The 15,883-nt window shown below is 42.8% G+C and overlaps 1 protein-coding gene across 5 annotated transcripts in view; it reads right to left on the reverse strand.

Annotated features, from left to right (window-relative positions):
- The window catches only part of FRMPD3 (FERM and PDZ domain containing 3), a 116,494-nt gene that overhangs the window by 20,602 nt on the left and 80,009 nt on the right, over positions 1 to 15,883 (reverse strand). For 4 of the 5 annotated variants that reach the window (XM_036017125.1, XM_028522987.2, XM_036017128.1 and 1 more), the window contains 4 exons: positions 12,791 to 12,927; positions 11,793 to 11,919; positions 9,613 to 9,702; positions 7,719 to 7,898 (listed from right to left, as the gene is read on the reverse strand). In XM_036017125.1, coding sequence (XP_035873018.1) covers positions 7,719 to 7,898; positions 9,613 to 9,702; positions 11,793 to 11,919; positions 12,791 to 12,927 — 534 coding nt within the window. The remainder of the gene's footprint in view (positions 1 to 7,718; positions 7,899 to 9,612; positions 9,703 to 11,792; positions 11,920 to 12,790; positions 12,928 to 15,883) is intronic. The other variant, XM_036017126.1, reaches the window with a different exon arrangement.

A 15,883-nucleotide genomic window follows, 5' to 3' on the forward strand; every position in this document is an offset into this window, starting at 1 on the left:
AGGACATTCCTTAGATGGCTTCTTTTCTTTCCTTGTGTGCTTTTTGTGGTAATGGGTGTACTAACAGCCCGGGGCTGTCTCAGCCCCAGACTGTGTGTACTCCACTAAGAGCAAGTAAACTGAATGAAAACTAACTAAAAATATGCCCAGACTATCTTTACATGGTGAAGGAGAAAGGGAGAATGGAGTTGGAGATATGGCGGGACAAAAGAAGGTATAGTTTGACATGCTCCAGCCCCATCTCCTTCCTGGGGTGCTCTGGGAGCTTGAAGGCACCCAGTACTTTGGGATGCCAACCAGGGAGGGGACTGGTCCTAGAGTAGCCTCAGATTACCCTAGCATCCCTGAAAATGAGAAAAGAATTTGAATTCAGGGGCCTGGAAGGGCAAGGGTACACGATGATGGTCCTTGAGCTCCAGAGGACCAGTATGTTTGGGTCCTTGCTTCCACATCATTGAGAAAGGCTAATTTGGCATAGCCATCCAATTTAGGGGCAAGGCAGAGTATCACTTTAAGGCAGTGGTTCTCCAGCCAAATGCATATCAGAATTATCTGGGAAGCTTTAAAAACCTATATAGCCTTGGGGAAGTAGAAGAGGGTAGAGGGGGATAAACGGTAATGGAAGACCTGACTTGGGGTGATGAACACACAATACAGCATACAGCTGTATCATAGAATTGCACACCTAAAACCTATATAACTTTGCTAACCAAGTCACCCCAATAAATTCAGTAAAAAAGGGGAAAATCCTATATACTCTAAAGTTTAAAAAAGTAAAAGAAAATAAAAACCTATACACTCTAGTCTCACTCCCAGACATTCTGGTTTAAATGGTCTCAGAGGAAGGGCCTGGGCATCTAGTGTTGTTGTTTAACTCCAAACACGATTCCAATGTGCAGTCAGAGATAAGAACTATTGCTTTAAGTGAATGACAGTTTTACCAGGCCATTCCAGAATATTTCCAGACCAGAGTGGCATATCTAGATGGAAATGGGCAAAGTCTATCTTCTAACTTCCATGCTCCTTGTTAAGGAATTCAGATAGTCTTTTTCTTTATTGTACCCTCTACAGTGGTGTGCTGGTAAACACTTAACAACCAGTTCTCTGAAGTCCTGATTTGTAGTGTTTGACAACTTCCCTGGTGTACATACTCTCACCATGGCCACTTTCAAGTTATCAATGAGATATCACTGAATGCAGAGTTGAGACAGATATACACAACTGGCTCTCTTGCAGCTGAGTGAACTGGCTCCAGCATGACATTCATCCTAAGTACTGACTCCTACTAAGCCCAGGGAAGCCATTCTCCAGTAAAGAGCTTTCCTAACCCCATCTTCTCAAATCCTTCTCATTGTATACATATATGGAGAGAGGCACAACTCAGTAACCAGAGATACTGCTGATATCAAGTGCCTCAAAGAAGCTACCTCTTTAAAAAAAGATTTTATTTATTTTTAGAGAGAGGGAAAAGGAGGGAGGCAGGGAGAGAAACATGGATTGGTTGCCTCTCACATGTCCCCAATTAGGTACCTGGCCTGCAACCCAGGCATGTGCCCTGACTGGGAATTGAACCAGCAACCTTTTGGTTTGCAGGCCAGTGCTCAATCCACTGAGCCATACCAGCCAGAGATTGAAGAAGCTTCCTTAATCCTCCAGCCAAAATTAATTCTGACCTTCTCTGTATTCTAACATGCCCATGGTAACTCCATCTATTCTCATACGGTTCTGGAGGTCAGAAGTCTGACACATGTTTTACTGGCCTAAAATCAAGGGTATGCAGTGCTGCATCACTCTTGCCTTCTGGAGGCTCTAGGGGATAATGGGTTCTCTTTCCTTTTCTAGCTTCTAGAGGCCACCCACAATCCTTGGCTCATGGCTCCTTCCCCAATCTTCAAGGCCAGCAAGCTTGGGCTGACTCCTCACATTGCATCACTCTAACCTTTTCTTCTACTTCTTTCTTTCACTTACAACAACCCATCTGGAAAATTCAGGCTAATCTCCCTGTTTTAAGGACAGTTTATTAGCAATCTTACTTCCATCAGTAATCTTAATTCCTCCCTGCCATATAACACAGCATATTCACAGATTCTGGAGAGTAGTGCATTTTTGGGAGGCCATTACTCTGCCCACTGCACATGATAAATCTGTTTACAAAATAGAAACATTTTAATATAAAGTAAACAATTGTTACAGTTTTTCATATACATTTAAAAAATATTTTATTTATTCGTTTTTAGAGAGAGGGGAAGGGAGGGAGAAAGAGAGGGAGAGAAACATCAATGTGTGGTTGCCTCTTGCATGGCCCCTATTGGGAACCTGGCCTGAAGCCCAAGCATGTGCCTTGACTGGGAATTGAACTGGTGACCTTTTGATTCACAGGCCAGCTCTCAATCTACTGGGCCACACCAGTCGGGACTATACATTTCGCTTAAAGTAGGGCATACCTGAACTCTATGTCACCTGATGGTTGCAACATCTAACCATTCATTGTTTCCCACTCAGCAAAGTGCAACCTTCTCCTAGCCCCCTCCATTCACCAACCAGATCTGCTGTTTATCACCTAATGTAGTCTCTCATCTTTCCACCGACCCATGTGTGTACATGCATAGCGTCATTGTTCAGTGCATTTGGGCTACATGCAGCATGCAATGAAGGTTAGGTGTAATAAAGCATGTGTGTTGTGTGTACAAGAGAGGAATGTGTGTGGGGAGATGCACGCATATTCTTAATGGTTCTATACATTTCACATTCATTCTATTTCATTACCATTGCTGCCCCTCCAGCTGAGGCCCTGACTTTATCACTTCACTCTTGCTCTTAGCATCACAATCCCCTCCTTGCCTCCCTGGTTTCACATTAGCTTTGCTCCTGTACATCAGGCAAACTGGTCCAAATCAGCTTTCATTCTGTCACTCCTCTGCTTCAGGGCCTACAGTGGATTCCCACTGTAGCTTAAAACTGGCATATTCTGCCATCCCCAATCTCTCCAATCTCTTTTCTTGTTATTCTCATCTCCAGCCAAGCAACTATGCTTACCAACATGCACATATGTCTTGCTTATTTCCATGCTTGTTCTCTGCCTGTGAATACATCCTACTTCTCTCTGCTAATCCATGCCTATCACTTCAATATCCATCTTAAAACACTCTCTTGTGGGAAAGATAGTTCTGTTTAACCTCTTCCTGTTCTTTTATTTCATGTTCTATGCTATGCTTGTCTACAAATTTTACTTGATTTTGAATTTTCTTGATGTTTTGCTTTTTAAAAAATATCAGGTCTCATTTGTTGAGTACTTATTATGTGTCAGGCAGTGTGGTAAGACATTTTACATAAATTTTCCTCATTTAATCCTAAATGACAACATTTAGAGATAGGTACTCCATTTTGCAGTGCTCAGAGAGGTTAAGATACTTTTTCAAGGCTACCTAGCCAAAAACTGGTGTAGGTGAGATCTGGACTTGGTCTGTCTGATTCTAGAACTCTATGGAATTTCTAATATTGTTTTATTAAAGTAAGTCATGTGTCTTTGTGATTCTAGGTGTCCCCAATAAGAGTGTAGCCGCTCCAGGGCAGCATTCATGCCCACAGCTGTGTCTGGATCACTTCTATAAATGAGATTATTGCTCCTCACCCAGGAAATACCCTACTGACCCTGCTTGGCCTGGTTCCTCCCAGAGCTCTGGACCCAGAGGTGAGGGGTTCTCAAACCTGGCTATACTGCAGAATCACCCTGGGAACTGAAAAATAAATAAAACCTGATGCTAAGGCTGCACCCCAATCAATTAAACCACAATCACTGGGACTAGGACCCAGGTATCTGTATTTATATAAAGCTCTCAAGTAAATTCTATTGTACAGCCAACGTTGAGAATCACTTGTAGAACAAAGAAGATTCTGTTGTGAAGCTGTTTCTCTGTTTTATTTATTTTCAATTTTAAATCATTTTTATTTTTCAATTATAGCTGACATACATTATTTTATTAGTTTCAGGTGTTCACCCCAGTGATTAGACATTACATAACTTACTAAGTGATCATCTCAATAAATCTTGCACCCATTTGACACCATACATAGTTATTATAATATTATTGACTATTTTCCCTATGCTGCACCTTATATCCCCATGGCTATTCTGTAACAATCAATTTGTACTTCCAAATTCCTTCACCTTTTTCACCTATCCCCCAAGGCCCCCTCCTATCTGGCAACCATCAAAATGTTCTCTATGAGTCTGTTTCTGTTCTTGTTCATTTATTTTTGTTTTTTTTTAGATTTAATTGTTGATAGATATATATTTATTGTCATTTTATTGTTCATATTTTTATCTTTTTCCCCTTCTTCTTAAAGAAAACGCTTTAGCATTTCATATAATTCTGGTTTGGTGGTGATGAACTCCTTTATGTTTTTCTTATCAGGGAAGCTCTTTATCTGTCCTGCAATTCTAAAATGATAGTTTTGCTGGGTAGAGTAATCTCAGTTGTAGAGCCTTGCTTTCCATCACTTTGAGTACTTCTTGCCACTCCCTCCTGACCTGCAAAGTTTGTATTGAAAAATCAACTTTACAGTCTTATCAGGGCCCTCTTGTAGGTAACTAACTGCTTTTCTCTTGCTGCTTTTAAGATTCTCTCTTTGTATTTAACCTTTAGCATTTTAATTATGATGTGACTTGGTGTGGGCCTCTTTGGGTTCATCTTGCTTGGGACTCTTCTGTGCTTCCTGGACTTGTATGTCTATTTTCTTCACCAAGTTAGGGAGGTTTTCTCTAATTACTTTTTCAAATACACTTTCAATTTCTTGCTCTCTCTTTTCTTCCTGAAACCCCCATGAAGTGAATGTTAGCATGCTTGAAGTTGTCCCAGAGGCTCCTTACACTATTTTCATTTTTTTTTGGATTGTTTTTTTTCTTTTTTGATGTTCTGGTTCGGTATTTTTTGCTTCCTTATATTTCAAATTGGTGATTTGATTCTCAGATCAATCTACTCTACTGTTGATTCTCTGTAAGTTATTCTTCATTTGTTATTGTGTCCTTCATTTCTGACTGGTCCTTTTTCATGCTGTTGAGGTTTTAAGTTTATTGAACATCCCTATAACCAGTGTTTTGAACTCTGCATCTAGTAGATTGCTTGTCTCCATTTTGTTTAGTTCTTTTAGAGCTTTGTTTTCTTCCTTCATTTATGACATGTTTCTTTGTCTGCTCATTTTGGCAGCCTCTCCTGTGTTTGTTTCTATATAATTGGTAGAGCTGCTATGTCTCTTGGGCTTGGTAGAGTGGCCTAGTATGGTAGATGTCCTGTAGGGTCCAGTGTCACAGCTTTCCTGATCACCCAAGCTAGGCACTCAAGGTATGCCCTGCTGTGTGGGCTATTCACACCTTCCTCTTATAGTTAGTTGCTATTGGCACGTCAACGGGAGGTATTTACCCCCAGGCCAGTCAGCTGCAAGGACTGGCTTCAAGCACCAATGAGTCCACTGACTACCATGGAGGATCAGCTGTGCAAGATCCCACTACACAGAGCAGGACTTACTTCAGCAGGGCTCTGGTGCCATCTGAGTGTGCCCTTTGAGTGTGTCATTTGTGGAGGTGGTTGGGTGGTGATGCTTCAACATGGCCTGAAGCTGTCCACTGGGTGTGTTGGCTCTGGGGCCCCCTGGGAGGTGCCAGTGAAGGTCAGTGGTCACCCCAGGGCCACTGGTCATGAGCTACAAAATGAATGCAGATGGCTGGTAGCTGTGCTGGGCTTGGAGGTGCGTAGGTGAGGCCAAGCTGCAAACTAAGGCTGGCTGCTAATATTACTAAGCCTGGGGCCACTTAGTGAGAGGCACTGGGAACATTGAGGCCAGATGCTGCTTGTTTGAAATATTTTAGGAAAATCTGAAGCATGAGCCAAGACAAACCATTTGTATGGAAAAGTGAATGGAAACAGCTTGGGTGGGCCTGAAAGCTGAGTGAAACAGGGCATCCACAAATCACCAGGGTCAGGCAAACAGTGTGAGCCAGGTTGATGGAGACTCAGATATGACACCCACCTGCCAGCTCTGCTGGGAGAGGGCTCATCAAAGGAACAATGGCTTCTGCCAATTCTTCTTTCTGGGAGAAAGGTGTCGCCTTAGCTCTTACCCTGATGTCAGACAATTCAATTCCTCTCCATATGTCTCTGGTGCCTTTCAAGATGCTGACCCAGTGCTGGAGCTCAGAGCGAATGAGTCTGAGTAAGCCCATGCATGGGCCCTTTAAGAGGAATAGCCTGGGACTCTACAAGCCCTCTGTCTCTTTCAGCCTTAATCCTCACTTGTTTTTACAGCCAGAAGTTGTGGAGACTTCTCTTCCTGGCACTGGGTTGGGGGGCCTGGTATGGGGCTAGAACCCTTCACTCCTCAGAGGGACCTCTGCAGCTGAGATAACCTTCCCAATTTTTACCTGTCATACATGGGTATGGGACCAGATTATTCTGTATCTCTGTCCCTTCTTCCAGTCTTGATGTGGATTCTTCTTTAATTTCCTAGTTATAGGACTTTCATTCAGCTGGATCTCAGGTGGTTCTGAATGATGGTTATTCTGTGGTTTAGTTGTAATTTTGATGTGGTTGTGGGAGGAGGAAAGTATTGCATTTACCTACACTACCATCTTGCCCAGAAGTCCTGTTTCTCTGCTTTATTTCTCAGGAAGCCACATCTCTCCTGCATGTCCTGTTTTTCCACCCGTTTCCCTACCTGCTCATTTGGCTTTTCACTAAACATATGAACAGGGAACCAATTATTAGTTAAGGAAGTGCCCACAAGCCAATTAAATATTAGCTCCAGGCACATTCATAAACCAATGGCATTCCTGTGAATTGCAGGTGGAAAAATTAACATGTAAAGTGTTCTGGGTTTAAAAAAGACAAAAATAGTTCTCTTAGAAACAGCAAATGCTCCACTTCTTAATCTGCTAAAACATTTCCCCTTGGGAAATCCTTTAAGGAAGGAAAGTTGCCCGTCTCTAATACCTTTCACCAGATGGCAGGCAGGCCTGCCCCCATGCATAATGGTCACGGAGTGTTCAAACAGGAGAGCCATGGCAGACCAAGGCTGCCTGACTCTGCACAGGTACCAGCTGCTTGGTAGTCTAAATGAGCTCATTGATGAGAAAGGCTGTAAGGTTCTTGAAGAGGTGGACTCTGGGAGGTGAAATGGGGACCAGGTTCTACTTGCTATCTCCCCAGGCCCCCTTAGATCTCTTCTACATACTCAGACATTCCCTCCTTCATGATTCCAAGTGTGTGTGCCTGTGGTAGGGCTCTCCAACTGGTATACACATATCCCTTCAGGCTTTGGAACAGCCAGACAGGACCTGGGGTGCCCAGAGTTTCTGGGGTACATTTACCCCACTATTCTACACGAATGTAATTTCCTATCTGTGCTATGACACAAGATTGGGGAGTGGTGGCCTGGAGGTAGCTCCAAGTTCTCCATTTCCCCTTCCCACTGCTAAAGACCTCTTATGGGTTGACTGGACACTCCCTAGCTTTCCCTAGCACTGACTGAGCTTAATATGTGGTCAAGATAGCATGTCCCACAGGTTTGAGAAGGACAAGAAAGATGAGCCCAAATGGGTTCACGATCAGAACCACTTCAGAATAACCTCACCTGACAGGCCCAAACTCTCTTTTTCAAGGTTATTTTTTCCTTTGTTCCCAAGGCCTGTCCCTTGAAAGAAGTAGTCCTAAAGCCAGGCTTACCTTGGCATCCATGATGCTGGTTTCCACTCGGGCCACTCCCTGGTTCTCCCGGAACAGCTGGATCTTGCTGATCTTGCTGAACTCAGACAGCACAGTGGTAAGGTTGGTTTTGAGGTCAATAACATGGCTGATGCCATGACGGGGTCCCACCAGAAGAGTGGTGGCTGACTGCTTCTCATCCTGGTACCCAAGTGTGGTGGGCAGCATTTACAGAGAGAAAGGCAAAGAAGGCAGGGAGAAGAGACAGGAGTAGGAAATAGAAAACAAGCATTGGACCGGTTCTGCTGGGAAGTTTGGAAACATCTGGTGCTCAGTGCCAGAGGAAGACAACCTTGAGGGGGAAATGGTCTTGGATGTTCCTGTTGTCAGGACAGGGCCCCAAGTTATCTGTCCAAATTGATACCTTAGCCTCAGGAGCAGGTTGAGTGAAGTGGGCAGCAGAGCTGGCTGTAGCAAAATCATGAAGTAGGTGAGGCTTTTTCTGGTGCCTTTATAGCATCCTGTTCCTATCAAGCCCCACTGATTTTCCATTTGTTGTTGCAGGCCACTCAAGGCATCCACCCAGTACTCTCTTTGAACAGGTAGCATCCTGTGTTTGGTCTTTATTCCCTAACCCCCGACCCCAACAAACAGCCACTCAAACGTTCACTTCTCACTGGTTGCCAAAAGATAAACAGACAAAAAGTAACTCTGTCTAAAGTGTTAACGGTTGGTGGGACACTTAATGGGGGGGGTCTCTCTCCCTAAGAAGATATTTGCCTTTTAATAGGCACTACATCAATCTTAACCCAGAGGAATGGCCTATAAGAATTTCAGCAGTGGCAGGGTGGAGGGTGAGGGGTGGAGGGAGTGGGCAGTGGGTTTTCAGTGATCCTCAAATCCCAGTATGTAGATGGCTATTTCTGTGCTGGGTGGACTGAATTCCCTTAAGTGATCCTGACAGGCTCCTGGGCACCATCAAGCCTGAGCCATCTGCTGGCCCATTCCAGGGTGTGAGCATCATCCTCAAGGAACCTCTTCTATCTGGTGTAGATACTTTGATAAGCACCTTTCCATTGGTGCCCCATGAGCATGACAGTTTATTCCCCAGAGCATGACAAGCACTTGGATCCAGTCAGCAAGATGATTTGAATTTCCTTTCCTCTTAGTTCACTAGGATAAACTAGCCTGGGGCACAGTCTTAGGAGGACCAGCAGTCTGTTCCCCTCCTGACAAGAGTGTTGCTGTAGTGGAGGTCCTAGGTAGGCAGAGGAAAACATACTGATTGAAGAGGCCTGGGGTGGGGGCCTGTGGGTTTATAAGGAATGCAATGAAACAGAGCAAGGGTCTGGCCCACCACCAATTTTTATATGGTCCATGAGCTAAGAATTTTTTTTACACTTTTAAATGGTTGGAAAATATACAAAAAAACATATTTTGTGACATGTGAAAATTACATGAAACTCAAAGTTTGGTGTCCATAAATATGGGAACATAGCCACACCCATTTGTTTATGTATTGTCTATGGCTGCTTCCATGCTACAATGGCAGGGCTGAGTATTTGTGACATGTGCATAGCCCAGCTGCAAAGCCTAAAATATTCACTATCTTTCCCTTTATGGGAAAAGTTTGCCAACTTCTGAATTGAGGAAAGGAGACAAAACAGGGTCATGGAGGGATAGGAGGGATCAGGAGAGATTTTTGAAAACAAAAATCACCTCCTACTTTACCATTTTACCAGAACACCATGGGAGGGGAGAGGGAGAAGAAGGAGGAATAGGAGAGAAGACCTTCAGAAATATTTGCTGAGATAAAGTGTCATCCTAAAGCTCCGATGGAGCCCTTCCTGCCCTCTAACCAAGGAAAGCACCCACAGAGCGCTCCCTCCCACCCAATCCCACTGCCCTTACTGACCAGGCCCACAGTGTTGAACAAAACGCCAGTGAAGGTTGGAAGTTCATTCAGAATTCGAAGATACTGGAGCTTTGCCTGTATTGCAGAGCCCTGTGGAAACAACCCACTCAAAAATATGAGAAACTTGAGGCACACAAAAGCAAACCTGTGTTCCCAGGAAGGAGTGCCAACATCTCAAGATAGGGTAGAGTCAGCAAGACACACTGTGGGAGTGTGAGGAAACCCTTGGAGAAACTGCAGGAAGGTTCCCGTTCAGACAGGTCTTGCTTCTGGCATCCCCTCTCCCTTCTTAAAACCTCTGTTTCCTCCTGATCCTCATTCCTTAAGAATCCAGCTTACTCATTTTTTGGGTTAATTACAACACCTTTTTCCAACTGTGAGACCCCCACTTCATTTATACCTGTCTCCTGAGATCCCCTGTAGCCACTAGGTACTAACCATCCCAAACCTTTGATCCTTAGCACACCTAAGTCCCAAGCCTGCTCTTCCTCTAGCATTTACTCATACAAAAGTCTCTAATAGTAACAGCAGCATCCCCTGGGGGTTTCAGCTAGAAACCTGGGAGTCACGGTGGACTCCTCCCTCATCCTCTTACCTGAGAAGTCCACTAGTCACCAAATCATCTTGATTCTACCTCCTGTCTATCCAACCCTCTTCTCTAGCCCCATGGTCATTGCCTTGATGTCCCCCACTTGTAACAGGGTGGCAGCCAGGTTACCTTCAGTACTGACACTCCTTTTCCTCAACCCCTCCATGCTGCTTATAGGGAAGATCCTAAAATATAAGATTAATCCCATCAGCTGCCTGCTTAAACACCCTTCAGTGGCCCTTGGCTGCCCTACAGGATGAAGTATAACCCCTTTCCACAGCACACAAAACCTTCCATGAACTGGCTCCTGACAACTTCTCCAGCCTCCTCTCTTGCTCCTATTTTCCCCTGACCCAGACGTGTTCCTTGAACTCTCTGTCCTGGCTTATGGTAACTTATTTGCATTTCTTTTCATGTACCACATTCTCTCACGTCCTGATGGCTTTGTACAAACAGATCTCCCTCCATGGGAAAGTCCTGCCCCTGCCAATTCATCTAGACAAACTCTTGATGGTCTGTCCATCAATATTCAGCTCTGGCATCAAATGCACCAATTCCTGGCCTTTTCTGCCTTCCTCAGTTTGGGCTGGGTGTACTTTCTGCATGCTTTCAGAGTCGCATGCTTGTTGCATTGTGTTGTGACTGACTGGTGCTTCCCCAATAGCCTTTTCCCCAACCTGAGATTAGAAACCAGGCCTTCTTCAACTTTGAACCTCCAGTTGAAGGACTGGGGAGCCTCAAAAAAATGTTTGCTGAGGAGATGGCTGGGAGCACTGATGTTCTCCTCTACTGGGAAGAAAACAATCTGGTTAAATATGCACAGTAAAGTATGAATGGCTTAACTCTTAGGGGAAATTTGCATCTTAAAAAAGAAGCTAGTTAGTAATGCAAGGAATCTGAAATAGGTGGAGTAAATGGAGGTGACAGTGTCTTTAGTCTACATTTGCATACTGATTTCAGTCCCTCTCACCACCTCCTGCTTCCTAGGCACAAGCAGACTGAGCTTAACAAGCATGAGAAGAGCATACAGGGCTGGGGGAGCAGAGAGTGTGGGTCCTCAGAGGGTGCCCAAGAATGTTCAGGAATGCAGAATAGTGAACTGGGTCCTCAACATACCACCCAGTGACCCATTTTCCAAATCATACCTTGTATCACCAGGCTGGGCTTTTATCTCCCAAAATACCCTGTCCCAGGATTAATGAATCAGAAATTAAATGAGAGAAAGATCAGTCACTTTTATGGAAAACATGTGCTACCCAGGGTCTAGTGCTGTTCACATGGCAGATGCTTAACCAGCACTGCCTAAATGGGTAAAATGACCTGAAAATTTTCTCTTCCTGCATCTTTGTCCCTTTATTCAGAGGACCCTGGGTTTTCTCAGTGACTAGCCACTGAGCTGTCCCTGAGGGAGGCTCAGGCTTGGGGAAATCCCCTCTCTACAATCCTTCCCCATATCCAGCCAACTTGTATTGTACCCAAGTTGAAAACAGTGGAGAGGATCCCCAGAAGGCCAGGCCTGCTTGGAAACCATGCAGGAGTCCCCATGGCCACTGGTGCCTGAACAGGGTGCTCAGTGGTGTATTCTGGGTACCTTGGTGCCACTGGAAGGATGTGTTTGGTGAGCCTTCAGTTGCTGAGAGAGAGATTTCCGGAGGTTCTTCTCTTTGATGCCCTGCAGGAGGGAGGGGGGAAGAAAGGGTTCCAGGCCCCATTCCTTCCTAAAAGCAGAAGAAAAGTAAGAAATTAATGAGAGAGACAAAGTGGAACAGAGAAAGGAAGATGGTAAGACAGAAACAGACTGAATCTGAGAGGCAGAGACAAAAGAATGAACCCTGGGAGAAAGCCTGGGTATAGGAGACTGTTCTGTGTGGTGTGGGCCAAGCTCCCACTTGAAGATGCACAGGACCCATGCCCCAGATTCCATAGGTTCTCCCATGGAATCAGGCCTGCAATGAGCCTTAGGCCACTTTGAGTCTTGCTTTTTGTGAAAAACTTCCTCACTCTGAATTGAGGACATTTACTGCAAAGTAACTTCCTAAAATCCATGCTAAATCTTCCAAGGATGAGTGTAACGGGTTCAACTGCTTTTGCCTTTTCATTTTCAAATATTCCTCTTCTGTGATGTGATTAGCAGCATTGGCTCCTTTGTTTTCTGTAAAAGGTAACCACCTAAAGTGAACCTGTGCATAGTAAATGAGGACCATTGTGTAATGGGCAGAGAAACCCAATAAAGGCCTGTCATGGTGGAGGCTGTGGCTTTTGCTCCTCTTGAGAGAAAAGCCATGCTGTCCCTTTTCCTCCACCAGACTCGGTAGTTCATGTGAATGTCTCATTTCATCCATAATTATGCGGACACTGCGGGCCGGTGTCTGTATCACTGGGTAGGGTGGAGAAGGAGAATAACACTGGCAACAGTTCCCCAGTATAAGCTGTAGCTCAAGGACATCATGGTCTAGGTATGAGGAATGCCAATTCTCACTCTGATCCCAGATCTACATTCCTGAAAAGTATATTACAACTCACACAATCCACCTTCTTCCTACATAGCTTTAGGTAGGCCCCATCCCAAAGGGTCTCAACACAACTCACTCCACATTCTTGAGTGAAATCTTCTGACTAGGTCGAGTGGCTGAAACAGTGATATAGATGTGGAGGGCAGCCAGGCCCAAAAGCATCTCCGGCTTGGGGTCCATTCCAAAGCGTTCTCGGATAACGTCATTCCGGCTCTGCGAGACAGGACAATCCAAACCTGTTAGTTAGGGGGGTCATCCCCTCCTCATCCACTGATTTACTGCATTCCATCACAGAAAAGCATCCTAGTGCCAGGGAGACTTCTAGATCAAGGAGAAGAGAAAAGTTCTGCCTTTGGGGAGAGGTAACAGAGGAACTTCAGGTCTCAGAGATACTATTCACTTCATTCAGCAGATATTGAATGGTTTTCTCCTTAGTGATGGGTGCACACACTGGCATAAGTGAGCAGAATATCTAGGTTGCTGCAAAAGTGATACTTCCTCTATTTACTCCTCTTATAAGAACCCCTCCATGCTTTTACTCACTGTCCCCTCCCCAGTTCAGATGGGAACAAAAGAAGAGAGACATTGGGAGGGGCTCTCTACAGAGCTCTGGCCCAGAAGCCTAGAATGAGAGATGGATTGCAGAGATGAGGCAGATATTCTGTTTGTTGGGGTCTGAAGGTCAAAAGCACTGATGAGTCTGTCTCTCTTATGCTGTCATAAAAGGGGTATGCTAGAGCTACTGGCCAAGGGTATGCTAATTCCCACACTCTGAGGGTTGGAGTCCCAGCTATCAAAGATTCACTCTTGGTTAAACCAGTTGCCCATTATGTTGAAGTAGAACCAGGATGAGTTAAGGAAGGGACTAGGGAGCCATGGTGATATCACTATAGCATAGGAGAAAGGGGAGAAGGAATGCTTCATCAATAATTGTCTACATAGAAAATCCAAAGGAATCTACAAAAAATTACTGGAACTAATGAGTTAGCAGGGTTGTGGGATATAAGATTAACATATAACAATCCATTACATTTCTACATGCTTATACCAATTAGAATTGAAATTAAAATCAAAACTGTTTATCATAGCATCAAAAATATGAGAAAACTAAGGATACATCTCTCAAAATATGTGAAAGAGCTTTACACTGAAAACCAGAAAACATTGCTGAGAAAAATTAAAGAAGACATGAATAAATGTAAAAATATACTGTGTTCGTGGGTTTGAAGACTCAATATTATTAAGATGTTAATTTTCCCCAAAATGTTAATTTTCCCCAAATCTATTTATAGATTTAACCCAGTCAGAGTCCAGCTGGTTTTTGGCAGAAACTGATAAGTGAATTGTAAAGTTCACATGGAAATGCAAAGGGCCTAGAATGGTCAAAACAACTTTGAAAAGTAGAACAAAGTTGGAGGACAAACACTACCTGACTTTTAAGGCTTATTTTAAAGCTACAGTAATCCAAAGATTGTGATGTTGGCATAAAGATAAACAGGTAGATCAATGGAATAGAAAAGATGGTTCAAAAATAGATTCACATACATATAGGCAACTGATTTTTGACAAAAGTATAAAGGCAATTCAGTGGAGAAAGAATAGCATTTTAAACAAATAATGCTAGAACAACTAAATATCCACAGGGAAAAAATTTTTTTTGATTAGTACTTTGTATCACATACAAAAGTTAACTCAAAATGAATTACAGACCTAAATGTAAAATCTAAAATGATAAAACTTCTAGAATCAGATAGGAGAAAATCTTTGTGACCTTGGGTTAGGGAAAGATTTCTTAGATGTGACACCACAAATATAATCCATTGTAAAACAAATTGACAAATTAGACTTCAAAGTTCAAACTTTTGCTCTGTGAAATACACTGTCTAGAAACTGAAAAGATAAGCCATAGACTGGGAGAAAATAACTGTAAATAATATATGCAACAAATAACTTGTGTCTAGAATGAATAAATAACTCTTAAAACTTGATAACAAGAAAACAAACAACCCCCATTTTAAAAAGTGGGCAAAAGATTTGAACAGACACTTCACCACAAAAAGATGCAGGATGGCAAATAGGCACATGAAAAAATGTTTAAATAGTCATTAGGGAAATTCAAATGAAAACCATAATGAAATACCACTGCACACTATTAGAATGACTAAAACAAGAAAAATACTGACAATACCAAGTGCTGATAAGGATGTGGAGAAACTTGGACTCTCATATATGGCTAGTGGGAATGTGAAATGGTACAACCACTTTGGAAAATCATACTGGAATTTATTTAAGAAGTTAAGGAGAGGTAGATCTACCATATGATAAAACCATTCCATTCTTAAATATTTACCCAAGGGAAAAGAAAGTATGTGTCATACAAAGACTTGTACATGAATGTTTGCAGAACCTTTGTTTTTTGTAGTAGCCAAAAACCATAAAACAACCCAAATATCCATCAGCAGATGAACTGATGAACAAATTTTAGTACATCCATACTATTGACTACTACTCAACAATAAGAAGGAATGAAGTACTGATATACACAACAACATGAATGGATCTCAAAATCACTATGCTGAGTGAAAAGCCAAATGAAGTGTTCACATACTGTATTTATACAATTTCATTTATATAAAACTTTAGAAAATGCAAACTAATCTATATTGACAGAAAGCGGGTCAGTTGTTGCCTGGTGATGGGAAGATAAAGTACAAAGGAGCCTGAGGAAACCTTTGGGGGTGCTGGATATATTTAGTATCTTGACTGCTGTGATGGTTTCACGGGTATAAACATATGTCAAAACTTATCACATTATATATTTTAAATATGCAGTTTGTTGTGTGTCAATTAGATCTCAATAAAGCTGTTCAATATAAAAAATAAGGAATATACAACAATAAAAAATAAGGAATACAGTCAATATTGTAATAATAATATGTGGTTCCAGATGGGTACTAGACTCATCAGGGTGATAACTTCATAAGGTACCTAAGTGTCTATTCACTATGTTGTACCTCTGAAATTAATATAATATTGTGTGTCAATTATAACTGAAAATAAATTTTAAAAGTAATCTCTCAAATATTTTTTAAAAAGGAAGAATACAGCTGAAGTCTATATCATCACAAAAGGGAGAGAGAGAGGGTGGACATGTTTTGTAACAAAACTC

Source organism: Phyllostomus discolor, chromosome X (genome assembly GCF_004126475.2).
Source record: "Phyllostomus discolor isolate MPI-MPIP mPhyDis1 chromosome X, mPhyDis1.pri.v3, whole genome shotgun sequence".
Taxonomy (NCBI): Eukaryota; Metazoa; Chordata; class Mammalia; order Chiroptera; family Phyllostomidae; genus Phyllostomus; species Phyllostomus discolor.